The sequence below is a fragment of the Natator depressus genome, chromosome 10, assembly GCF_965152275.1.
Source record: "Natator depressus isolate rNatDep1 chromosome 10, rNatDep2.hap1, whole genome shotgun sequence".
NCBI classification, from domain to species: Eukaryota; Metazoa; Chordata; order Testudines; family Cheloniidae; genus Natator; species Natator depressus.
The window spans coordinates 31,480,264-31,507,652 of record NC_134243.1 but is presented as its reverse complement, the minus strand read 5'-3'; the positions used below and the strand labels follow the sequence as shown (position 1 = coordinate 31,507,652).

General features: G+C 47.8%; 1 protein-coding gene across 2 annotated transcripts in view; it reads right to left on the bottom strand.

Annotated features, from left to right (window-relative positions):
• PGAP6 (post-GPI attachment to proteins 6) overlaps window positions 1-18,667 on the bottom strand; it is a 46,068-nt gene extending 27,401 nt beyond the window's left edge. Inside the window, exons 1-2 of one of the 2 annotated variants that reach the window (XM_074965631.1) lie at window positions 18,544-18,667; window positions 8,451-8,628 (exon numbers count right to left, since the gene is read on the bottom strand). In XM_074965631.1, coding sequence (XP_074821732.1) covers window positions 8,451-8,628; window positions 18,544-18,646 — 281 coding nt within the window. In that variant the 5' untranslated portion in view covers window positions 18,647-18,667. Of the gene's footprint in view, window positions 1-8,328; window positions 8,629-18,543 lie in introns of those variants that run through there. The other variant, XM_074965632.1, reaches the window with a different exon arrangement.
• Window positions 18,668-27,389: the final 8,722 nt, after the last annotated feature.

The following is a 27,389-nucleotide window of genomic DNA, read 5'->3' as shown; positions in this document are numbered from 1 at the left end:
GCAGTTACGTCGGCGGGAGCAAAACTGAAGAGTAGACACTTCCATAACTAGGTCCCTGTAAGCTGCCTGGTGTTGACCTAACTCTGCAGTGTAGACCAGATCTAAAAGTCTACTTGCCTCTCCTCCCCACCCCCATTGTCTGGAAAACACAACTAATAAACACAAGAAAAGCAGTTCAGTGAACATTGTGCGTACAAACAGAGGGCAGGCAAAAGCAGATGCAGCTCATGTTGGAGCTGTACAAGCTTCCCAATTCGGCCCCATTAGTGCAAGACAATTCTGCATTCCCATCCCTGCACCCACAGCTCAGCCAATGCATCTCTATCTACTCCTGGGGGAATTCTGTGCCAAACTAAAAACTCTGCACCAAAAAATTAAAAATTCTGTGCACAATATTTTTAAATTCTGCAAAATTCTGTATATTTTATTTGTCAAAATAATGCGATATAATCACTCTGGTTTCAATTATTTTGGTAATTTATTTAAACTACAATATAATGGATAGAGAACAGGAGTGGGGAGCAAACCCCCTTGCCTAATAGTAATATAGCTAGGTTTTACCCTTTATTTCGAGTCAACAAATATATGCAGCCATATGCTCCATGTTACATCATAGGCAACTGAAGAGCAAGAGAGGGAAGGGGAATCAAACTCACAATTTATATTGGCTACTGACCATCTCCAGAAAGGTCAGTAGCAAACAGTTCCTGGAGCACATTTTGATAGGAAATTTTCTCAGTCCAAAAATTTAGACCAGTTCTAATCACTAAAGCACCATAAGCACTTATAAGGCCATACTGTCTTTTACACCACTCTGACAATGTAAAGAAGCCTTAAAATTTTTACACCTATTTTATACTTCTGGGGGAATTCACAAAGACAGTGGGAATAAACCACTACGGAGGCAGGCTGCTACATTCTGCTCTGCCTGAGGGGACAGAGCCTGCCTCCATGCTTACCTCCTCAGAAACACCCCGAAGCCCAGCCCCTCCATGCTGAGCGTGCTGCAATAGCGAGCAAGAGGGACAAAGTGTGTGTCTCTCTCTCTCTCTCTCTCTCACACACACACACACACACACACGCATCCCCCTCCCAGCGGTGATTTACGTCTCTATCGGCTGCTCCGGGCACCCAAACCAACCTGCCTACACTGCTGGGGAGGGGCACGTGACCACTCTTGCAGCTTCCCTTTGCTTCCCCACCAGAAGTCATTTTTTCTGAGGGGAAGCAAAGAAATCTGCGGGGTACATGAATTCTGTGCAAGTACAAGACACAGAATTCCCCCAGGAGTATCTATCATGACCTGCAACAGCCAGTCCTGCTCCCAGCTCTGCTGATGGAGTTCAATGATCCCTCCCACAAGCTCTGCATGTGCATGTCATTTGCATGTTATGAGAAGGAGTAAATAGCACTTCCTTATTTACTTTCTCCACACCAATCATGATTTTATAGACTCTAACATATCCCTCCCTTAGTCGTTTCTTTTCCAAGCTGAAAAGTCCCAGACTTCATAATTTCTCCTCATATGGAAGCCGTTCCATACCCCTAATAATTTTTGTTGCCCTTTTCTGAATTTGTCTAGCTTCAACCTCTAGCCATTGAATCATGTAGAGTCCCTTATTAAACGTTTGTTCCCCATGCAGATACTTATAAACTGTGATCAAATCACCCCTTAACTTTCTCTTTGTTAAGCTAAGTAGATAGAGCTTCTTGAGTTTATCACTATAAGGCATATTTTCTGATCCTTTAATCATTCTCATGGCTCTTCTCTGAACCTCTCCAGTTTATCAACATCCTTCTTGAACTGTGATCACCAGAACTGGACACAGTATTCCAGCAGCAGCCACACCAGTGCCAAATACAGAGGTAAAACTGCCGTATCAGGTCAGATTAATGGTCCAGCTAGCCCAGGACCCTGACAGTGGCCGGTGCCAGATGTTTCAGAAGGAATGAACAGAATAGAGCAAGTTATCGAGTGATCCATCTTTGGTCATCCATTGCCAGCTTCTGGCAGTCAGAAGTTTAGGGACACCCAGAGCATGGGGTTCCTGCCCTGACCATCTTGGCTAATAGCCATTGATGGACCTATCCTCCATGAACTTATTTAATTCTTTTTTTAACCCTGTTATACTTCTGCCCTTCACAACATCCCCTGGCAATGAGTTCCATAGGTTGACTGTCCATTGTGTGAAGAAGTATTGACTTATATTTGTTTTAAGCCTGCTGCCTATTAATTTTATTGGGTGACCCCTGGTTCTTGTGTTATGTGGCGGGGTAAATAACACGTCCCTATTCACTCTCTCCACACCATTCAAAGATATTATAGACCTATATCATATCCCCACTTAGATGTTTCTTTTCCAAGCTGAACCGTCTAAGGCTTTTTAATCTCTGCTCACATGGAAGCTATTCCATGCCCCTAATCATTTCTGCTACCCTTATTTGAACATTTTCCAATTCTACTATATCTTTTTTGAGATAGGGAGACCAGAACTACACACAGTATTCAAGGTGTGGGCATACCACAGATTTATATAATGGCATTATGATATTTCTGTTTTATCTGTCCCTTTCCTAATGGTTCCTAACATTCTGTTTGCTTTTTTGACTGCTGCTACACATTGAGCCGATGTTTTCAGAAAACTATCCACAATGACTCCAAGATCTCTTTCTTGAGCTGTAACAGATAATTTAGACTCCATCATTATATATGTATAGTTGGGATTATGTTTTCCAATTTGCATTACTTTGCACTTATCAACACTGAATTTAATCTGCCATTGTGTTGCCAGGCACCAAGTTTAGTGAGATCCCTTCGTAACCCTTTGCAGTCTGCTTTAGACCTATCTCGAGTAAATCTGTATCGTCTGCAAACTTTGCCACCTCACTGTTTCCCCCCTTTTCCAGATCATCTAGTGCTAGTGACTTATTACTGTTTAATTTACCAACTTGTTCCAAATCCTCCTTAACTGACACCCCACTCTCTGACAGTTTCTCAGGGTATATCTAAACAGGCAAGTTTCTGTGCAACAAGTTATACCACTTTTATTAAAACACTGGAATTAAACCAGAGGTGGGCAAACTACGGCCCGTGGGACCGCCCTGCCTGACCCCTGAGCTCCTGGCCCGGGAGGCTCGCCCCTAGCCCCTCTCCTACTGTTCCCCCTCCCCCGCAGCCATGCCACCGCGCGGGCAGTGGGGCTGCAAGCTCCTGCCGCTCTGAGCAGCATGGTAAGGGGGTGGCAGCGGCACGCACGGCAGTGGGGGGTTGGGTAGGGGGACCCAGGGGGCAGTCAGGGGACGGGGGCAGTTAGGGGCAGGGGAATCCTCGGGGGGCAGTCAGGGGACAAGGAGCGGTTGGATGTGGCGGAGGTTCTGGGGCGGTCAGGGGTCGGGGAACAGTGGGGGTTGGACAGGCATGGGAGTCCCGGGGGGCCTGTCTGGGGGCGGGGGGGTGGATAGGTTGGGGCAGTCAGGGGACAGGGAGCGGGAGGTTGGATAGGGGGTGGGATCCCAGCGGGGGCGGTTTGGGGCAGGGGGTCCCAGGAGGGGGCAGTCAAGGGACAAGGAGCAGGTGGTGGTTGGATGGGTTGGAGGTTCTGAGGGGGGACAGTCAGGGGTCGGGAAGTGGCAGATAGGGGGAGAGGGCCAGGCTGTTTGGGGGGCACAGCCTTCCCTACCTGGCCCTCCATACAGTTTTGCACCCGGATGTGGCCCTCGGGCCAAAAAGTTTGCCCACCCCTGAATTAAACAGTTGTTGCATAACCACACTGTGCTCCTTGTGACAGTGGAGGGCATCCACATTAGCAGCTCTTGCAATGGCAAAGAGAGCAGTTAATTGTGGTAACTATCCCACTATGCAACTGGCTGCAGAGTGCTTTTGGGAAGGGTTTGCAATGCCTCGTGGGGCAGGCACAGCATCACATGATGCAGGTTTCCCAATCCCACTGTTCCATGGGCATCCTATTAGATTGCCAGCTGCTTTTCAACTGAAGTGGGGGTGGGGGGGGAGTGTGACAGGGAGAGTGTGTGTGTATGGAGTAGGGGAGGAGAGAGAGAGTGTGTTTTGGGGAACAGAGAGTGAGCGCACTGGATCCTCTGCGCTGTAAGGCAAAAAAATACCTCCAGAGTCATAAGCAACGCTGCAACTGAGGAATTTCTGTGCACAAAGTGGCTTGGCAGTGTGTACACCTCGGGAGTTACACCACAGAAAGCTACTTTACTGCGCAGAAACTTGCCAGTGTAGACAAGGCCTCAGATTTGTCATCTAAAAAGAATGGCTCAAGTGTGGACATCTCCCTCTCATCCTCATCAGTGAAGACGAAAGAGTTCATTTAGCGTTTCTGCAATGGTCTTGTCTTACTTGAGTGCTCCGTGAGCACCTTGATCATCCAGTTGCCCCACTGATTGGTTGGCTTTCATCCAGCATCTGATATTTGGCATGCCTAATTATACTTTTACATTTGACTTCCCAGACTTGAAGCTCCTTTCTATCTTCCTCAGTAGGATATAACTTCCAATTTTTAAAGGATGCCTTTTTTCCCTCTCTAACCTTTTCTTTTACTCTGGTGTTTAGCTATGGTGGCATTCTTTTGGTTCTCTTCCCTTTTTTGGGGTGGGGGAGGGGCATACAGTAATTGAGCCTCTATTATGATGTTTCTAAATAAATGCCTGCAAGCTGCATGGAAACTCACTCTTGTGACTGTTCTTTTAATTTCTGTTTAACTAACTTCCTCATTTTTGTGTAGTTTCCCTTTTTCACGTTCAATGTCACTGGGGTGGGTTTCTTTGGTATTTTCCCCCCTTACAAGGATGTTAAATTTAATTACATGGTTACTATTACCGAACAGTTCAGCTATATTCACCTCTTGGACCAGATCCTGTGTGCCACTTAGGACTAAAACAAGAATTGCCTCTCCCCTTGTTCGTTCCAGGACTAGCTGATTGAAGAAGCAGTTATTAACAGTGTTTAGAAATTTTATCTCTGCATCATGTCCTAAGGTGACATATACCTACTCAATATGGCGATAGTTGAAATCCCCCATTATCATCGGGTTTTCTGTTTTTGTAACCTTTCTAATCTCCCTGAGCATTTCTCTATCACCGTCACCATCCTGGTCAGGTGGTCAGTAGTATATCCCTACTGCTATACTCATTACTCAAGCATGGAATTTCTATCCATAGAGATTCTATGGTACAGTTTGATTCATTTAAGATTTTTACTATATTTTACTCTATGATTTCTTTCACTCATCTGCAGCACGACCTACCCTGGCATTCCTGTATATTTTGTACCTGATATTACCATGTCCCATTGATTATCATCATTCCACCAAGTTTCTGTGATGCCTATTATATCAATATCCTCATTTAATACCGGGTAATCACGTTCACCCATCTTTGTATTTAGACTTCTAACCTTTCTATTCTAACTGAGATTCCCCTGTTTATGCATCCCATTATTGCATTACCCCTTTTGGCCCTAGCATTGCATGGGGAGCTCATGTTCAGTGGATTATCCACCATGACTCCCAATTCTTTTTCACACTCACTGCTTCCTAGGATACAGTCTCTCCATCCTGTAAGTATGGCCTACATTCTTTGTTCCTAGCTGTAGACATTTATATTTAGCCATTCTAAAATGCATTTTGTTTGCTTGTGCCCTGTTTACCAAGCGAACCAGATTGCTCTACATCAGTGACCTGTCCTCTGCATTATTTACCACTCCCCCAATTTTTGTGGAATCTGCAAACTCTACCAGCAATTTTACGTTTTCTTTCAGGTCATTAATAAAAATGTAAATGGCATAGGGCTAAGAACTGAGCTTTGTAGAACCGCACCCCCTTGATGATGAGTCCCATTTACAATTACATTCTAAGACCTATCAGGTAGCTACCTTTTAAGCCATGTTGTGCGCGCCATGTTAATTTTATAGTTTTAATTTTGTAGTTTTTTAATCACATCATGCAGTAACAAGTGAAATGCCTTACAGAAATCTATTTCATCAACATTATCATCTTTATCAATCAAACTTGTATTCTCATAAAAAAAGATATCGTGTTTGATAGGATCTATTTTCCAAAAATTCATGTTATTTGCCATTAATTATATTACGCTCCTTTAATTCTGGAGTAATGGTACTGCAGAGGATTAGAATGGCAGGTATTATACAATGTGGTCTCTGGAAGCCCACTATCTTCTCACTGCAGTACTGGTCACGACAACACTTGCTGGAATGCTGCTCAATAATAATCATACCATTCATTGACAGAGACAGAAATCTATTAAGTCATCCACTTCAACCATACCAAACCTTTTGAGACACTCTACGCTACCAGACTAAGACCTCAGCTCTGCCAGCCAGTGCCCAGCGCCTGCCATTCAATGGTGCATTGGGCCCAAACTTGCAGCTGCCAAAGTGCCACTGTGGGTCAGAATTCACACAGTTGGATGGGAGGTGAATGGCAGCAGTGCAGTAAGATCTAGCTCAGAGGCTAATCAAGCTCAGGAGAAGCCAAGACTAAAGCAGCAGCCCCAACAGCCTGAATCCACAGTGCTGGGAAGCCCAACTAGACCCCACTGGCTGCCCATACACTCGTGGGCCCAACCACACAGAATCCTTTGCCTTTGGTGAAGTCTTGCAAAGTTACAGTATTGAGAGTTTACAGCTTTCCAGCTACAGCAACACTTCTCATGGAAACAGACAGGCCCTCTGCAAATCCAAAGGCAAGGGGTATGATGTCTTCAAAGGAGGTGTGGGGAACACTGCCCCTGGGGACAGGCGATGCTTGTGACAGACTAGGGCCATCAGCCTACAGGTGGCATCTCTCACTCTCTCCTGTTGAGACTATTCCACTGTGTATAAATACACAGTGTAGTGAGGTGGTGTGGCTCCCCACCGCCCCAGAGAGGGACGAGCACTTCCGGCCACCAGAGTGGGTGGAGCTAGGGAGCTCTGAGTCCGCCCCTCTGAGGGTCAGGCAGCGCCCAGGAAGTATAAAGGCTCGACCTCAGAACTCACTGGGAAGACAGTTGCCGGGGAGGCTAGACGCCTCCGACCTGCCCCACGCCCACTATCCGGAGGAGTTGCCGGGCCTGCCCCACGCCCGCTATCCAGAAGAACCCATGGTGCTGGACCCCCCAGAGGACACCACCGTGACCCAGGTACCACAAGACGGGGAGTGTGGAAGTAGCCTGGGGGCAGCCAACCTTAGTCTGGCTGCAGCACTGCCCAAGCCCATGTCAGTGTGTTGCGGCCAGGATCCCCACTGACACAGCAGCGGGTCTTCTGCTGCTGATAGGGCCCCGGGCTGGGACGCAGTGGAGTGGGAGGGCCGGTGTCCCCCCGCCACCCTACTCGCGGGTGGCAGTCTCCCCGTCTCCCCGGCCCTTTGGAGACTTGGGCCTACTATTGGTACTGCTATTGCTCAGCCCCTGACCAAGGGCCTAGATTCATTGCTACTGCTACTGCTCAGCCCCCGCCTGACAGCCTGAGCGCCTGACTCCTTGTTGCCCCGCCCTGACCAAGGGCCTAGATTCATTGCTACTGCTACTGCTCAGCCCCCGCCTGACAGCCTGAGCGCCTGACTCCTTGTTGCCCCGCCCTGACCAAGGGCCTGGGCTTACTGATACTATTTGTACTATTACGGCTCAGCCCTGCCTGAGGGCCTGAGCACCTGACTAACTGTTGCCCTGCCCGGACCTAGGTCTTATTGCGCTTATTGCAGTTGCCGCAAGGGCCACCAACGGAGACTCCCACGGCCGGACTAATTCCCCCAAGACATCAACAGTGTGTCATGAGGTGGTGTGGCTCCCCGCCACCCCGGAGAAGGACGAGCCCCGGCTAACCTCTTTACACACAGACAATCACTGGGCCAGAGAGAGCGAGCAAGAATGACTCTATAGTCTGGTGGTTAGGGTTCACATCTGGGAGGTGAGACACCCAAGTTCATGTCTTTGTTCCAATGACTATTTATACACAGTGGAACAGTTTCCACAGGAGAGATTGAGCCCTATACCAGAACATCCCATAGCTCTGTGGTTAGGGCACTCTCCTGCAGCGTGGAAGATCCAAATTCACATCCCTGCTCCGCATCGGGCAGAGGGAGGAATTGAACTTGGGTCTCCCATACCTCGGGCCAGTGCCCTAATGACTGGGCTGCAGCTTATAAGGGAGACACTGCCACCATCTCCAAAAAATGCTTTTGGCCAAAACTATTTGGTGGACGTGTGTCTCATTCACAGTTTGTTTGCTGAAAATGCATTACACATAGATTTTAAATGCACAAAAAGCATACACAAGTGCAAAACACAGAGGGAGGAACTCACCCTTCAAAAAATCAGGAGTTGCAGCTTAGGCAAATTCCCCTCTGGGCTGATAAAAGCCCAAAAGGAATTTTAACGGGGGAGGTGATTAGAATCAATGTCCATGGGTGCCAGGCTATACATACATGGTGATGTCCATACTGGTGCACTCAGGTCCTTTTCCCTTGGACGCCTGCAGGAGCCAGCGCAGCAGAACCGTGTCCTCCGGCACCTGGAAGCGGAACAGCTTGGCATTCCCATACCAGCTGTAGAAGGACAGCTTCTGGGCACTCTGAGAGAAATACTCAGAGATGTACACGAGGTCTGGAAGGGAGAGAGCAGAGCACAAGTTAGGGACCCTTTATGCAGGTCCTATCCACAAGGATGTGTGGGTGTTCTAGTGTCACTGGAAAGAACCCTGTTACTTCACCGACTTCTTACACAGGACCCTGTGCTCTCACCTTCTGCCACAATCCAGTCAGTCACCTATGTGCCACCTTAGCCCTGCTCCTGAGAGAGGGACAATCAATACGATCAGCATTAAGCAGACACATGCCAATCTCACTACTCCCGTCACACTGCAGGATCACACTTGCATGCAGGCCAAGCCTTCAGTAGCCAGGATATGCCAGAGGAGGAGGAAAGCGCATCCTCAGCACTGCTTAGCTGGATAGACACATTATGTCCCATGCAGTCTAGTTACCGGATAACACGGGGGTCAAGGTAGAAGGGAGGGGACCAAGGACAAAGACAACCCAGAGCGACCCTCAGGAGGGGAAGGGGAGAAGCCAGTCAGGGAGATGCTAATGGCACAGTCAGACATAATGGAGGCAGTAAAGCCACTAAGCAAACAGCCATAAAAGCCCAACGGCAGGTGGATGGAGTGGAGTGAATAACTGGGCCAAAATGAGCTGGCTGGACCCAGGAGGATGAGGCTCACACGGAGGCCTTGGACTTGGCATGCAGTGGCTTTGGAGCGTGGATAGAACTTTGCATCTCAGTGATTGGCTATACCATCACTAAGAAAAGAACCATGTCTTACTCCCCTTGTTTGCACTGTCTGTCACTCCCATCCCTTGGCTGGTTGCGAGGGTATCAGTGTTTTGTAGCACACTTTCACAATTTCTTTTCAATTTAAGACCACATTTAGAATGATAAAAGCTTATACAATCCTCAGGCCCTGACCTCTCTCTTTCAAATGCACCTTCCAATGCCTGGCTTTGCTTCCTAGCCCTGAAAGGCCAACAAGACATGGTCAGACACAAGGTGGCTCATGGTAACTCAGGGAGTGCACTAGCACACAGAGCTAGGCACTGAGTGTCTATACCCAAGGACTCCTGGGGCAGCAGGGCTCTGAACAGTCTACTGGCCTGAATATTACACTAGGGAGGTTCAACAGAGTAGTCACGCTGCCCAAGACAGACATGGAGATCAAACTCAAGTTTCTCTTGCCCAGTAACTAGGGGACACAGCTCCCAGGTGTGGGGTAAAAAGTTCAGCCCTAACCAAAATTTATAGGATGCAGCAGCCAGGAGGCTATTGTGGATACAGAGCACTTACGGTACCGCTATACTGCTGTAAGAGACCGGCAGGATGGCTGCAGCTGGCTTGGCTCAGCTGGCTTGGGCTGTGGGTCTATAAAACTGCTGTGTAGACATATGGGCTTGTGCTGGAGCCCAGGCTCTGAGACCCTGCCAGGAGGGTAGATCTCATAACCCAGGCTCCAACCCACGCCTGAATGTCTACACTGCGATTTTATAGCCCTGCGAGCTGAGTCACCTGACCTGGGCTCTGAGACTGGATGCCAAGGGTTTCTCATTGCAGTCTAGACATACCCTAAATGACTGGCGCTGGGAAGAGAGCATGGCGGCAGAGAATTAGCAGACAGCGCTCCGGTTTCTGCCCACGTGCATTGGAACAAGTGACCCTGGCCATTCTATGGCTGCAGGGAACACAAGCTTCCTAACATTCAACAGTGTTCTGGGGAGAAGGCACCTCTTCACGTTCTTCCCAAATTCCATTACTACTTCTTTCTACCCACAATTTCCTTGGCACGATGAGAAGATGACTCCTTTGAGAGCAATTTTACTTCTATTGGGAAAGAAGCAGAGCAGTGGGTGCTGTTAAGTAATTCAAAAGGCTCTGGAAGCTTCATAAAGGGCCTGCTTAGAGCAGAACATATGCTGGGCTAGGGAAGCCTATTGAGAAAGTAGGGGAGCCTATTGCCAACAGGAAACGTGACTGATACCTCAAAGCAGGAACTGGCCTGGCCTGCACTTGAGGCACTGCAATTCGACAGGGTAATCATGGATTTAATTTCTTGGCACACAGGCCCAGTTTTTCACTCAGCCACTTAGGCTTTCAGGTTCCTGCTACAGACAGAGCTCCCTGGTCTACAGAAAAACAGCTTGAGAGTGTAAATTAAAGAGAGGGGACCTGCTCTCACTCGACTCAATGGGGTGATAACTCTTGAGCCCAAGGAGAACCATTCCAATAACATTCTTTAATATTTCACACCCAGTTAATGCTTTTATCCAGGGGGATCAGGTGTACGGTACAGTTGGTAGTGGTACTGTTGGACCCTGGGGGCACTGTGTTCATGTGGGGTGGATAGTAGATCTATAAACTTCTATTTCTGGCTCTGCTACTGACCAGCAGGGTGACCATGCGCCAGTCACTGCACCTCCCTGTGCCCAGTTTCCCCATCTGTACAATGGGATCATGATGCTTACTTTCCTTGTAAAGCACTTTCAGATGATGAATGGTATACCAGAGCTAGGTAATATTATATTTGCTGTCTCTGGGTTATTTGATTTGTTCTGGGAAACTGGGGTGGGGGGTGTCTCTTTATTTATCATGTTGATTTAAGGTTGACAAGGGCACGCATGGGACAGGCACTTTTGGAGTTTACAAACACACAAGGAAGTCAATAGCTATTGGAGAGCATCAGCAGCTCTTCCACTTCTCCCCACCCCTGCTTTGACCCCAGCCAATAGATCTCAAAGTTGCTGGGAGCATCATCACAGAGCAGCCTCGGGTCAAGTAGGGGGTCAGGATGACTCAGACTTGGAAAAATAAACTAGGCTGTGAGTTCTTGTCCTTTCTCCCTTCCTGGGACTGCTCCACCTGCCCTACTGCCATGCTGCTCCCCCTCTTCCCAGGAACTCTACTGGGGGCTTTTGAGATTAGCTAGTAGCTCACTGAACACTTTATAAATGAAACAAACATTTAAAGCAGCCACTGCCTTTAAGCACCAGGGGATCTGGGTGGGGGAAGAACAGGTAGACAGGCATATGGGGAGATGGAAGAGCCACACAGGTGTCTGTACCAGTTTAAATGAACTTGAAAAATACTTCAGCTAAACATGCACAAATTGTGTGTAGACAAGGCCTTTGCCATTTCTTGGATCATCTCCATCCTCCCCTAAGGATAGCTAAAGGCACTGAAATAATTCCTTAGCCTCCTTGAGGTGATTTGGCTTTGAACAGGTTAATGCTAGAGATCTACTGGATATGTGCTAAGCACAGCTGTTAGTGCAGGGGGACTGAGCAGAGCCAGACAGCAGCTGGGAGCAGAGCCAGTGGATGCAGGCCAGCACCATAAAATCATAGACGATTAAGGTTGGAAGGGACCTCAGAAGGTCATCTAGTCCAACCCCCTGCTCAAAGCAGGACCAACCCCAACTAAATCATCCAGAGTTTGGATCTGACAGAACATGAGGAGGGAACAGCCTTTCTGCAGTTTTAAGGTCAGTTTCTGACCCTGATGTGACAGGCTCTGCTCCCAGCTTCTGTGTGGAGCAATGTTAATCAATCTACACCTGGCTAATTCTGTCAGCTTCATTTAGCAAACTGATGCAAACCCCAGCCAGTGAACCAATTTTCAATACAATTGTAGAAATCCAGTGTAACCTGTGTGTGGACAAACATGACAGATGGCTTCCCTTTCATATGACCTTTTAGACAAGCATTCAAAGAACCCAGCTTTCTGTGCTGGATGTTGTACAAACACAGTAAGGGACAATCCCTGCCCCCAAAGAACTCACAGTCTAGGTCGGTCATGAGACACATGGGGATGAAATCAGGTATGGGAAAGGACAGAATTACCATAGTAGGAGTTTGTTCTCATGTAGTCTAGCTACTTGCACAGAGCAGCTCAGCATCTGCTAGCTACATCCAGAGGACAGGTCAGGCCAGTGGGATTTAAAGGGAGATGCAGAGAAAGCAGATGAATTGAGACAAACCATTGTGAGCAGAACTACACTGTACACAGGGAAGCCGTTGCAAAGAACAACAAATTCCCAGGCAGGTGAAAGGCAATGCCCTCCCCCTACCCATGAGTGAGTGAGGGGATAATGCCAAGGGCAGCTCCCCCCACCAGTTACAGCTCATCAGCGATTAGTGAGCTGGCGTTCGCTTGGCTCAGGTATGGTGCAGCTGTATGATTAGAACCCTGTGTGGATATAAAATTTGTATCTGCATCTGATCTGTGATCCACAAACATGGTCCACAGATGTAAAGCGAGTATCTGCAGATTTGCAGGGCTTTAAGTATGATGAGTTGTCTCGCTATTTAAAATAAGGGAAACCCCACTTTCTTTGCTCATGCCTTCAGTGGGGCTGGCTTCCTCATGACATCATCCCTGGGAAAGGTACATCCCTGCTGGGAAAGTTTGTTCATTTGGCCCTTAGAAATTCCCCTTAGGCTCTAAGATCAAAGCCTGATTTCCAGCTGTGTGTTGGAGGTCTAACGGGCTCTGTCTACCCCCCACCACCAGAAGTGCACTGTGCCAGGGGAGGGAGGGTGGCAGCATTAGAGTGGGGTTGGTTAACCCACCAAACAGCATGCCAGATGAGGGCTAGAGTACAGATGTACCAAGAGCTGGCTCCCAGTGATCATCAGCAACTTGAACAAACACTGCAAACAGTGAGGGAATAGCCAGGGAAACCCAAAAAATAATACTGTCAAAAGGATAACCAAGGCCAAACATAAACCTTAAAGAAGCAGCTTCCTTAAAACAGCCTGTGCCAGCAATGATTGCAAAAACCCTGTCGCACTCAAGGCAGTCAGCCCACACTAGGCTCTCCAGGGGAGCGGAGACTCTGCTGTACCTGGCCATGGGAGTTGTTAGAGTCACAGAGAGAGCACAAAGGCTAGATCAACTACCATACAAACTCCACTAGGTAACCAGTGGCAGCTCAATGCAGAACACAGCAGACAGCTAATGCTCCATTAAAAACAATGTTGGGTGGGTCTGAAGAGAGGGTTCAAATCATGTGTCAATTATCTCCTTACTTCCAAATGCTGAGTAGTGGGGTCCCAAAAAAATCTTGGGGCATGGACTGTCTTTGTTCTGTGTACAGTGCCTACAGCACAATGGGGCCCTTGTCTTAGACCACAATACAAATAAATCTAGTTATGAACACCTTGACCCCAAATTACTTAAAAGGACACTGTCAACTTAAACATCATACTTCCTGTTTTTTTAGTGGGTTACAAACAGCTCGCTAGGGCACAGTCTGGGCCATCCTGTGGTCAGCATTGCATTCTGGGCACCACTATAACACAGAGTAAGCATTCAGTTTGTTTCCTTTGTACATGTGCCTATCACCAGTGCTATTGGCTCCCTTATAAACACACATTCCTCATTTTTGTGGGTCCTTCTCATTTTGTAAGATAAGAAAACATGATTGAAAATCAGTCCTTGGCAGGAGCAGTATCTGGAACAAGCATGATTAAGTCATGGTTTGACTGACTAGATTTCAACCTGATGGTGTTTTGTACACTTAAAATTGAAGATTCACTTTACATGGAAAGAAGCTGAAGCACCTCACAGAGAGAAAACAAAGGAGACTCCATGAGCTGACACCATTACTGGACTTCTCTACACTAGGGTAAATACCACAACTCTTAAAGCATAGGCAATCCCATTGACAGCATCTCTCATGGACAAGCCCAAGCACAAATTCAAACCAGACAGGTAGTCACACACATCAGAACAATTCCTTTCCCCCCATGTCCAAGATTGGAAGGAAATGGTCCTGTTTCAATGAACCTCTCTGGACTTGGCCATGTTATAACCTGCCGCCCTCTGCATCTTGACCCAGGGCAGAGTCACTGCTGTCTGGACACTGCTGAGGGCAAGGGACCTTCACGCAATGTGAAAATTAGAACAATGTGGATGGCAGGGACAAGGGGCATTAACATGATCAGGCATGAACTATCGCAACAACCCGCTGCAGACAATGACAAGAGCAAAAACCAGAAGACCCAGTTCTGCCCTGTTTATCACCAGTCCTGTTCACTCCAAGGACAAAGTGCTACAGAGGGAGTGGCTAGAACAACTGTCAATAGGGGCTAGGCTCTGTAGTCAAAGAAACCTTTGTAACCTTTTGTCCATGAGAATCATAAGGAGTCAGGTCAGTCCTGCCACTTTCGAACTTAGTTTCTAATTATGTTTATTTTACTCTGTTTTGAGCTGCCTTTATTACAAGCAATGGCATAGTGCCGTTTGCTTTACATTGCTCAGTAATGGATTCAGAGACTACCCCATCTGCCCTTTCAGCTGGGACTCACAGCTCTGCAGGAGTTAAAACACAAATATTTGAACAATGAGCCATGCTAAGGGATGGCAGCCACAAGATAGGTGTGGGTTGATTACTCCAGCAAATGCCATGCTGGGAGGGTTGGCAGCGCTAGGACAGAACTTTCACAGCATCACTGACATGCTTCCCTAACTGATGAAGTTGAGTTGGAGAATGGCCTCTGGAAGTAGGGAAGACATGCATGATCCAACTCAGCATGGGTGGGGAAGGATCTTGCACTGAAACCTGGCCTCTAGGAAAGGAAGTATGTGGTCTCAGCAGGATGCATGCTCCTCCCAAACAGCACCAGAATGCATTCCCAGGATGCAGGCCAGCTGAGCAGTCAGCTGAGGCGTGTGATAGCCCACCTGGAGGGGACTTCCAAGTAGAACGTGAGTGAGGAAGCACCTCAGGTGTGGCCTGGGAACAACTCACCACGATCTTTTGGATAATCCTCTTCTGAGGCTTCTCAGACAAGCCAATTTGTAGCCAGGATAGGGCAAAAAAGACAATTTTGAAAAGTTTTCAAAATGGCATCCCACATTTTTAGAACAGCTTGTCCACCTAACCAGGAGTGTGTGGAAAGTCTCTCAAGTGATCTTGGTGCAAAGGGGACTTGCCTTTTTAGACACATCCAGCTCCCTGACCCTCAGCATGGGTCATCTTCCCCACTGCTTAAATGCCCCTTACGCAGGCTGAGCAAAAAAAGTTCTAAAATCTTGTTAATTCCATTTCACTGATGAACTCACATATAGAACCAGCGATCAGTGAGGAAGTCAAAAGCCAGGTCTGTTGTGCCAGTCCTCTGTTGTTCCACTTCCACCCCTTGCAAACAGCACAAGGCACCAGAGAATGACTCATTGACCATGGAATTTGACTATACTAAACAGAGTCTCAACTGATAGAGCATATGGATCGAATGCTCTTGACTTTAACCCACCTTGTGTCCCAAATATCCTGGGGCCAACATGCCTACAACCAACACAAGAGGGCGCGCCCCGCCCACCCTCCACCCCAGGCCCTCCAGACCTTTTCATCGGGCCCCTGCCCCGTGGACCCGACCGACCCCCCCGCCCCTGCACCGTGAGCCAGCTGCACAAGCTGCAGCCAGTCCGGTTCCAGACCGCGCCAAAACAACATCTCTACACGCTCGTGCTCCACACCCTTCATGTCCTCACCCTCGCGTCCCGCCCTGACACAAAGTGGCGGGATCTCCTGCCACCTCTAGAGGGGGAGGAGCCCCGGTGGGCCAGCCTCTATTCCACCTTAGTCCCGAGGCCCGCCGGGGATATCAGTTGGCGGCTCCTACACGGGGCCGTGAGCACGGGCGTGTACTTGGCGCGGTTTACCCCAATCCCGGACACCTGCCCCTTTTGCGGCGTGAAGGAAACCCTGGCGCACGTCTACCTGGAGTGCGCCAGGTTGCAGCCCCTATTCCGGCTCCTCACCAATATTTTATTAAAGTTTTGGTTGCACTTTTCTCCTCACCTTCTTATTTACGCACTCCCTGTCCGTGGCCCCACTAAGTCGCGGGACCTCCTGGTCAACCTCCTCCTGGCCCTGGCTAAAGTGGCCATCTATAAAACCAGGGTGAGGAGGTTGGCCGATGGAGTCTCCTGCGACTGCGGGGCCTATTTCCGATCCTCAGTCCGTTCACACCTCCGGGCAGAGTTCCTCTGGGCGGCGTCCACCGACTCCCTTGACGCCTTTGAGGAGCGGTGGGCGCTGTCCGGGGTCCTCTGCTCGGTGTCCCCGTCCGGTTCCCTTTTTTTGACCCTTTGACCGCACTCCCGTTCCTGTTCTTCATTAGTTGTCCCACGTAATCATTTGGTTTCCAGGTCCTGTGGACCCCCCCCTTAGGCTGGGGGGGGATCCTTTAGCAGTGGGCGAGCTTTGCCCGCCCACTTCCTGGATCCCAATAGGACCAACACTGCAAACAACTTTCCTAGATAGCCATTTCCCACTGATTCTGAAAACTCTGCCTGGTGCCTACACATATAGGGAGGAGGCAGTGTTGAGGATCAAAATGAAATCTTACACACACACACACAGACAGAATTCTGCAGCTTTGAAATTATGCTATATATAAACATTTAGAGAGCTTCTGGCAGTGCTAATTAAAATTGATTATAGATTGACTACTCCACACCTGAACATAGCCATTATATGAACAACATACCCTCATATCTCAATGTCTGTACTTGACCCATCAACCTTTTAACCCCAATAGGGGATATTGCAGATTATGTATTCCCTATTCCACCCAATCTTAAACCGAATTTCGCACCCCTTTATAATCTGTACATTATTCCCTGATAACCAAAACCTCCTATACTTAAACTCTGTACCGTTCACTTTTTTAAAAATCATCTTAATAAAATTTTTAAATCTGAACGACCTTCCTAGGCAGTCTAACATATTTAATGCAGGCAGCAGAATTTGCCAGGTGAAGAATTTGCCAGCACGTGCAAGAGCTGGAAAGAGATCATGATTTGATGTGCCCATAGATGCAACTGCTAAATAAATCTGTTAGTCTCTAAGGTGCCACAAGTACTCCTGTTCTTCTTGCGGATACAGACTAACACAGCTGCTACTCTGAAACCTGCTAAATGAGAATGAGCCAGGCTGCACAAGCCAATCGCCATCACCAAATTCCACCAATGCTCAGAGCATTGGTACGATGTCTAGCTGTGATAATTCCACAGGGCCAGGAGTTTAGAAATTTCACCCTCTTCCAGGAAGGGTGACACACAGTTAGCATATGGGACCCTCAGTCAGAAGAAAGCCACATACACAAGGACCAAGAGCTCAGCCGAAGCAGTACTCAGCTCCTCGCATGCAGCTCTCCAGTAATGATGTGAATAATAGCCACAGTTTAAAGGTCTGAAATTAGGAGCCACCTCCAACACTCAATTTCTATAGGGTCAGCCAGCTGAAGCACGGAGAGACAGAAGGAAAGAGAACAGACACTGCGCAAACTGCTACGTCCCCTCAGCCAGCTCAGAACAGAGCAGTGGCCCCTGGATTCTCACTGCACAGCTGGTCAACAAGCTCTAGACAGACCGCCCAGCAGGCCGCCAGCTCCCCTGTTTCCAAGCTTAGGCTGCCCTAGCGGCTGATGAGACTGGGAAGCAACATGAGAGAGGCTGACTCCCCTCCTCCAGCCAAGGGAGTATTCAAGCTATTTCCATTGCCCCCTCCCAAACCCCGGCATTAGTTCGGTGCCCTCAGTACAGCTCCTGCACAGCCTGGCCCGCTTCCTGCATCCCCCGCCTCTGCTGTCCTTCAGGAAGCAAGGAAAGCGACAAGGGGCCGCGGTGGCCGGGCCAGGCTCCCGCTCTACATACCGGCGGGCCTAGCGCACGGGCTCCCCCCACCCAGGGCTGAGGCTGCCCTCGTAGTTGCCAAGCACCCGGCCCCCTAAGCGCGGCGCCGCACCGAGTTCCCAGGACAGGTCTCTGGAGTCGGGAGGGGCCCGCGGGAGCTCCCCGGTGCCCAGCCCCCGTTCAGGGCGGCTACCCGGGCTGTGCCCGCCCCTGCTGTGCGTCTGTGCCCGGGGAGCACAGAGCCGGGCGGCGCCGCAGGGGGCGCTGGGCTCTGCCCCACAAGACGAGACCCTGCTGGGCGGGGGTCTCAGTTCCGCCCCGCTCACTCACCGCCGGGGCCGCCGGGCCGGCTGCTGCCGGCGGCGGGAAGCGAGAGAAGCTGCAGCAGCCGCAGGAGGAGGAGCCCGAGCGCTAGGCCCGCTGCCCGCACCATGGCACCGGCTGCGCTATCCCGGCATCGCCGCCCGGGGCCGCGGACTCCTTCCGCCGCGGGACCCCATCGCCGCCCTTGCGGCTCCCTGGCTGCTGAGTCCCGCCCCGCCAGCTTCCGCGGCCTGGCCCGGCCCCGCCCGAGGGGAGGGCCCAGCCTCAGGCTGGCCGGGGTGGGGAGCTTCCTCTAGCCCGTGCGAGGGGGACGGGAGCGACACCGCACCACACACACAGGCACCCTTACCTCGGAGTGACCCCTCACGCCATAGAGCTCTTAGTGACCCCCCAGGCACCTCCCACTCTGGAGTGCCCCCCTCAGAGACTCCCCTAGCCCCAAGAGAGTTCCCTGTACACCGCGCCTCTGGAGACCTGCCCAGAATGACCCCTCACCCCGCAGTGACCCGTCCCCCCGACCGTTCTCTAGCGTGCACCCCATAACCCTGAAAAGGCCCCTGGAGCTGGGGGCAGGACTCTGGTGATTACTGCTGGAGCTGTATGCCGATGTAAAACAGGTAGAGCAATTTTGTAGCGTAGACATGCCTCTCATTCAGAATTCAAAAAAAAAGGAGTACTTGTGGCACCTTAGAGACTAGCTCACGAAAGCTTATGCTCAAATAAATTGGTTAGTCTCTAAGGTGCCACAAGTACTCCTTTTTTTTTGCGAATACAGACTAACACGGCTGTTACTCTGAAACCATTCAGAATTCAAGTGGCTTTAATTTGATTTATTTTAATTCGCAGTGAAATGGATAGGCTGCTTTAATTCTGATTGAGAATGTCCACACAGAGGGTTATTGCAGTTTAATCCAGTTTAAATTCACACCTTTAATTAATTCAAAGGTTAATTTTCTAGCGTGTCCTTGTGTAGACAAGCCCTTAAAATATAGGAGTACTTGTGGCACCTTAGAGACTAACAAATTTTTTAGAGCATAAGCTTTCATGTGCTACAACCTACTTCATCTGATGCATAGAATGGAACATATAGTAAGAAGATACATACACATGCACACACATACAGATAAATTGGAAGTTACCATACGAACTATGAGAGGCTAATTAGTTAAGATGAGCTATTATCAGCAGGAGAAAAAAAAACTTTTGTAGTGATCATCAAGATGGCCCATTTAGACAGTTGACGAGAAGGTGTGAGGATACTTATTTTAAGGAAATAGATTCAATATGTGTAATGACCCAGCCACTCCCAGTTGCTATTCAAACCCAAGTTAATGGTATCTAGTTTGCATATTAATTCAAGCTCATATCAATACCCATCTGCTGAAGAAAAGAAACAGATTGACAGAGCCAGAAGAGTACCCAGAAGTTACCTACTACAGTACAGGCCCAAGAAAATATCAGAACGCCACTATCCATCACCTTCAGCCCTCAACTAAAATCTCTCCAACGCATCGTCAAGGATCTACAACCTATCCTGAAGGACGACCCATCACTGTCACAGATCTTGGGAGGCAGGCCAGTCCTTGCTTACAGACAGCCCCCCCAACCTGAAGGAAATACTCACCAGCAACCACACACAACACAACAGAACCACTAACCCAGGAACCTATCCTTGCAACGAAGCCCGTTGCCAACTGTGTCCACATATCTATTCAGGGGACGCCATCATAGGGCCTAATCACATCAGCCACACTATCAGAGGCTCCGATAAAGTGAGCTGTAGCTCACGAAAGCTTATGCTCAAATAAATTTGTTAGTCTCTAAGGTGCCACAAGTACTCCTTTTCTTTTTATCAGAGGCTCGTTCACCTGCTCATCTACCAATGTGATATATGCCATCATGTGCCAGCAATGCCCCTCTGCCATGTACATTGGCCAAACTGGACAGTCTCTATGTAAAAGAATCAATGGACACAAATCAGATGTCAAGAATTATAACATTCAAAAACCAGTCGGAGAACACTTCAATCTCTTTCGTCACTCAATTACAGACCTAAAAGTGGCAATTCTTCAACAAAAAAAAACTTCAAAAACAGACTCCAACGAGAGACTGCTGAATTGGAATTAATTTGTAAACTGGATACAATTAACTTAGGCTTGAATAAAGACTGGGAGTGGATGGGTCATTACACAAAGTAAAACTATTTCCCCATGTTTATTCCCCCCCTCCACCCTCCACTGTTCCTCAGACGTTCTTGTCAACTGCTGGAAATGGCCCACCTTGATTATCACTACAAAAGTTTCCTCCCCCTCCCCCCGCCCCCTGCTTTCCTGCTGGTAATAGCTCACCTTACCTTATCACTCTCATTACAGTGTGTATGGTAACACCCATTGTTTCATGTTCTCTGTGTATATAAATCTCCCCACTGTATTTTCCACTGAATGCATCTGATGAAGTGAGCTGTAGCTCACGAAAGTTTATGCTCAAATAATTTTGTTAGTCTATGAGGTACCACAAGTACTCCTTTTCTTTTTGCTGATACAGTCTAACACGGCTGCTATTCTGAAACTAAATTTGGTGCTTCTTTTTGCTAACCAGAATAATATACTATATCAGTACACATTTAAGCATTTTACATTTTTATGTTAGAAAATGTTGAATGATATATTTCTTATTTACTCTAGATTATGTTAAATTTTTACTTGTGATTTTTGCAAAGCTCTGGTTAGAAATTCAAGTTCACTTAAAGCACAAAAACAGCATTATTTTTTTTAAATTTAAATAAAAGTACCTTAAATTTGATGGAAAGAAGAAAAAAGTTTATCAAAGTATGTTTTGCATTTAAAAATTATTTATTAAAGAAAGGATTGCTATATTTAGTTAGTGAATTTAAATTATTTCTGGACACCATGTCTTTAAATATTTTAACAGTAGTCAAGCTCATCCTCCCACACCTCATTTTTATTAATAGATTGGAAGAGAAAAATGACTTTCCTGCTTTTTCAACTCAGTTGTTTTCTCAATGTTGAATGAATTAGTCATTGACCTGATCTAACTGAATAAACTGAAGTGAAGAAAATATTTTCTGCACCTGCAGAAGAGGCTAGTGCTGTCAAAAGCTGGGTTCACTCATCAACTCTAGTTCTACGTGCTTAGCCAGCAAGTTCCAGCAGTTTAGTGTGTTCTTTAAAATTGGGCAACAAACATGGATTGCTTAATATTATTTTTGTATTTAATTTACATTGTTTTAATAGATTATAATAAGTTTAGGCCTTAATATAGGTTGTCATAGAATATAACTTAACATAGCTTCTTATAATGTAAGTAGATTTTTTAAAAAAATTAACCTGTATTTAAAAAACCCCAGATTTTCAAAAATTTAAATAAATATTTACCCACCTTGGCTCAGGCTTTGGGGAAATTTCTCTGGCCTACTTCCAAAAAAAATCTTAGGGCCATTGGTGTGGCCAGGGCTCTCAGGGCCATTAGTGCCATGGCTAAGGCAATCAAATTCTGGAAAGGTTAGAGGGGGTACTGGAGAGTTCAGTTCTGCCCAGAGAAGCAGAGTAGATGACTGCTCTTGCACTTCTGAGTGTGGGTCCTGCCAGAATTCACATGAAATCAGATTCCCCACCCTCCATTTAAAATAAATAAATAAATAAAAATCAAACAAACATTCTTAGGTGCTAATATTTGTTTGACTGGCAGAGAACTCGGGGTATGTGTGGAAGGTGCTGGGGACAACCAGGAGAACAGCCCCAAATCTTTTTGTGGGTAGCAAGTAGAGCTCACATTAAACCCCTTCTCTGCCCAAATGCAGGAAGTTGGGTGATGAGGCTGGCGAACCTGCCAGGTGACAGCCCAGATTCACCAGTTGTCATTTCTATGTAGGTTCCCTTGAGAGTCCCAGTTGCTCAGTATGGTGTGAGGGGAACTGTGGCGGTTTTACAACTTTGAATAAAGACAGACTGGAGTCGTAGGTGGTATAACCCCTCTCTGATAGGGTCAGGGAAAGGTGGGTGATTATTGGGGTGTCCCCCACTCAGCATCAGGGGAGATGTGTGATTAGAGTCTATTCCTGCTGTGACCCAGGAACCTCTTGAAGCTAACTGGCAGAGGGCACAGGGGATGCATGGAGTTTTACAAGGATCCCCTGGATCAGTTATATGCATAATTCACTAAGAAGTGACGTGAGATCTCAGAGAGCCAGTAAGACACTAGTCATCATAAACATTGTGAAATTTAGGTAAGGATAATATGTAAGGCGCTATGTACCTACACTGGAAATTACGACCTTCAGGTCTGAGTTAAAGACGGTCACTAAACGTTGCTTTTTTCAGACAGACAGACAACACTCAGCTGTCTATTTATACGCAAATTTTGTATTCTCTAGTTCACCATGAATCCATATCTACATTCTAAGACATCTACTAATCAAGATTAACAAATGAATAAGAGATTACAAAATCTACAAAGAACACACAGCTGAAGGGTGTCCGATTTATGAATAAAGAAAAGGAGTACTTGTGGCACCTTAGAGACTAACCAATTTATTTGAGCATAAGTTTATGAATGAAGATCAAAGGACTGTATGATATATCTGCAGTTGCAAAGGGACACCCTCACATCTTTCACCTAGAAAGTAATCTGACAGCGGGTTTGCACCTTGAATAGAAGATCACAGCCAAGCCTGGCTGTACTATGCTGGAAGGCTTTTGGGTGAGCTTTAGCTCTTAGGACATAATGTCCTATTGGTTAAATTTAGGCTCTGAGTGTTATGATTTTATCTTATCCTTTGTTTCCAATATTTCTGCTTGCTATCATTTGAATCGCTGTACTTTGTTAAATAAACGTAGACTTCTTTATAGAGAAAGGAAGTGTAAGTGCTGTATTAAGCAGAACTGCGTTTTGCAATGTAACTGGAAAGACTGGGTGTACCGTCCCTTTGGGAACAAAGGATGTTTTGAAAGTGTCCAGTGGACCAGGGGCTGGACTCTCCAGACAGATCATAGAATATTAGGGTTGGAAGAAACCGCAGGAGGTCATCTAGTCCAATCCCTTGCTCAAAGCAGGACCAACACCAACTAAATCATCCCAGCCAGGGCTGTGTCAAGCTGGGCCTTAAAAACCTCTAAGGATGGAGATTCTGCCACCTCCCTAGGTAACCCATTCCAGTGCTTCTTGTGAAATAGTGTTTCCTAATATCCTAGTGAAACAGTGTTTCTTAATATCCAACCTAGACCTCCCCCCCTGCAACTTGAGACCATTGCTTCTTGTTCTGTCATCTGCCACCACTGAGAACACCCTAGCTCTATCGTCTTTGGAACCCCCCTTCAGGTAGTTGAAGGCTGCTCTCAAATCCCCCCTCACTCTTCTGCAGACTAAATAACCCCAGTGCCCCAGCCCCCTCATCATTTTCGTTGCCCTCCGCTTGATTCTCTCTAATTTGTCCACATCCCTTCTGTAGTGGGGGGACCAAAACTTGACGCAATACTCCAGGTGTGGCCTCACCAGTGCTGAATAGAGGGGAATAATCACTTCCCTCGATCTGCTGGCAGTGCTCCTACTAATACAGCCCAATATGCCGTTGACCTTCTTAGGGCACACTGCTGACTCATACCCAGCTTCTCATCCACTATAATCCCCAGATCCTTCTCTGCAGAACAGCTGCTTAGCTAGTTGGTCCCCAGCCTGTAGTGGTGCATGGGATTCTTCCTTCCTAAGTGCAGGACTGTGCACTTGTCCTTGTTGAACGTCATCAGATTTCTTTTGGCCCAATCCTCCAATTTGTCTAGGTCACTCTGGACCCTATCCCTACTCTCCAGCATATCTACCTCTCCCCCTAGCTTAGTGTCATTTGCGAACTTGCTGGGATGAATTTCACCCTCATCATCCAGATCATTAATAAAGATGTTGAACAAAACCAGCCCCTGGACCGACCCCTGGGGCGCTCCTCTTGATACTGGCTGCCAACAAGACATCAAGCCATTGATCACTACCTGTTGAGCCTGACAATCTAGCCAGCTTTCTATCCACCTTATCGTCCATTCATCCAATCCATGCTTCTTTAACTTGCTGGCAAGAATTCTGTGGGAGACCATATTAAAAGCTTTGCTAAAGTCAAGATATATCACATCCACCGCTTTCCCCATATCCACAGAGCCAGTTATCTCATCATAGAAGGCAACCAGGTTGGTCAGGCATGACTTGCCCTTGGTGAATCCATGTTGACTTGTCCTGATCACCTTCCTCTCCTCCAAGTGCTTCAAAATGGATTCCTTGAGGACCTGCTCCATGATCTTGCCAGGGACTGAAATGAGGCTGACCAGTCTGTAGTTCCCCAGGTTCTCTCTCTTTCCTTTTTTAAATGTGGGCACTACGTTTGCCTTTTTTCCTATCATCTGGGACCTCCCCCGATCGCCACGAATTTTCAAAGATAATGGCCAATGGTTCTGCAATCACATCAGCCAACTCCCTCAGCACCCTTGGATGCATTAGATCTGGACCCATGGATTTGTGCATGTCCAGCTTTTCTAAATAGTCCTTAACCTGTTCTTTCACCACAGAGGGCTGCTCACCTCCTCCCCATACCATGTTGCCGAGTGCAGCAGTCTGAGAGCAGACCTTGTCTGTGAAGACCAAGGCAAAAAAATCATTGAGTACCTCAGCTTTTCCCACATCATCTGTCACTATGTTGCCTCCCCCGTTCAGTAAGGGTCCCACACTTTCCCTGACCTTCTTCTTGTTGCTAACATACCTGTAGATGCTCAGGGGCCTCGGATGTTGGAATGTGTCCATCCTTAATCTGTAAAGAGAGCAGGGCTGGCAGAGGCTGAAGGGCAGTGCTTGTGCTGCCCGAGGCTAGAGGTGTCAGGGACTAGACAAGAATTCCTTACTCTAAGGCAAAAAGAAAAGGAGTACTTGTGGCACCTTAGAGACTCACCAATTTATTTGAGCATAAGCTTTCGTGAGCTACAGCTCACTTCATCGGATGCATGCTGTGGAAAATACAGAAGATGTTTTTATACACACAGACCATGAAAAAATGGGTGTTTATCACTACAGAAGGTTTTCTCTCCCCCCACCCCACTCTCCTGCTGGTAATAGCTTATCTAAAGTGATCACTCTCCTTACAGGAGAGTGGGTTTGGGTGGGGGGGGGAGAAAACCTGGATTTGTGCTGGAAATGGCCCACCTTGATTATCATACACATTGTAAGGAGACTGACCACATCCAATACTACCTCTATGGCCCTGAGGATGTCACATGGGCTGCAGCTCTATGCTGACTGGGCCACAAGTGGCCCATGGCCCGCAGGTTGAGAACCACTGCTCTAAGGACAAGTGATAGGGAGGTGCCCCTCTGCCATGTACATTGGCCAAACTGGACAGTCTCTACGCAAAAGAATAAATGGACACAAATCAGACGTCAAGAATTATAACATTCAAGACCCAGTCGGAGAACACTTCAACTTCCCTGGACACTCAATTACAGACCTAAAAGTGGCAATTCTTCAACAAAAAAACTTCAAAAACAGACTCTTCAAAACAAAAACAATGAGAAACTGCAGAACTGGAATTAATTTGCAAACTAGACACCATTAAATTAGGCTTGAATAAAAACTGGCAGTGAATGAGTCCAGGGGTGGCTCTACCAATTTTGCCACCCCAAGCAGTTGCCGCCGAATTGCCGCTGCCGCCCAAAAGCCTCTGCGGTGGGAAGAGCAGCGGAGCTGCTGCCGAATTGCCGCTGCAGGACACGGACTGCCGCCCCATTCTGAATGCCGCCCCAAGCACCTGCTTGGAAAGCTGGTGCCTGGAGCTGACCCTGGATGAGTCATTACAAAAACTAAAAACTATTTCCCCATGCTAATTTTACTGTTACTCACACCTTCCTGTTAACTGTTTGAAATGGGCCATCCTGATTATCGCTACAAAAGTTTTTTTCTCCTGCTGATAATAGTCCACCTTAATTGATTAGTGTCATTACAGTTGGTATGGCAACCCCCATTTTTTCATATTCTCTGTGTGTGTGTGTGTGTGTGTATATATATATAGTGGCAAATTGCCAGCACTACTTTGATGGGTCTCACACTTTCTCTTCTTGGGGAGGGTTCAGGGCACCATTTCTCGCCCCTGAACTGGGGTATTAACTGCCCCACTAGTGTCCTAGAGGAGGGGAGTGAATAGGGAGGGACCTGGGCCCACCCTCTACTCCAGGTCCCAGCCCAAGGGCCCTAGGGATAGCAGTAAACCACTTGAACTTGCAGTTCCTTCCCCTGGGCTACTTCCCTCTCCTGCCCTTCAGCTTGTGGGGCTTCCTGCCCTCCCTCTGCACAAACCAGGTGTCCCTTTACCTAGGGTCTTGGTCTTCTTAGCCCACCACAGCACTTCTCCAAACTCTCCTCTGCTTCCCTCCAAACTGCTCTCTGCTCCAACACCAATCCACTCTGCTTCAACTCCTTCTCTTGTCTGATTGAAGTGGGGGGGAGGGTTTATCAGGTGACTGGCTTCAGGTGCTCTAATTGGCTTCAGCTGCTTTAATTGGCTTCAGGTGCTTTAATTAATCTATAGCAAACGTTCTTCCCTCTACAGGGAATAAGGCTCCCTTCTAACACTCTCCTGCTGGGGCCGTTTTCCGATCCTCGGTCTGTTCACGTATCCAGGTGGAGTTCCTCTGGGCAGCGTCCAACGACTCCCTTGATGCCTTCGAGGAGCAGTGGGCACTGTCCGAGGTTCTCTGCTCGGTGACCCCGTCCGGTTCCCTCCACCTGACCCTTTGATTGAGGGGAAGAGTGAGAGACCTCAGCCCCAGCCGTTGCCACTGTGGATACCATCATCACTGTCACCTAGG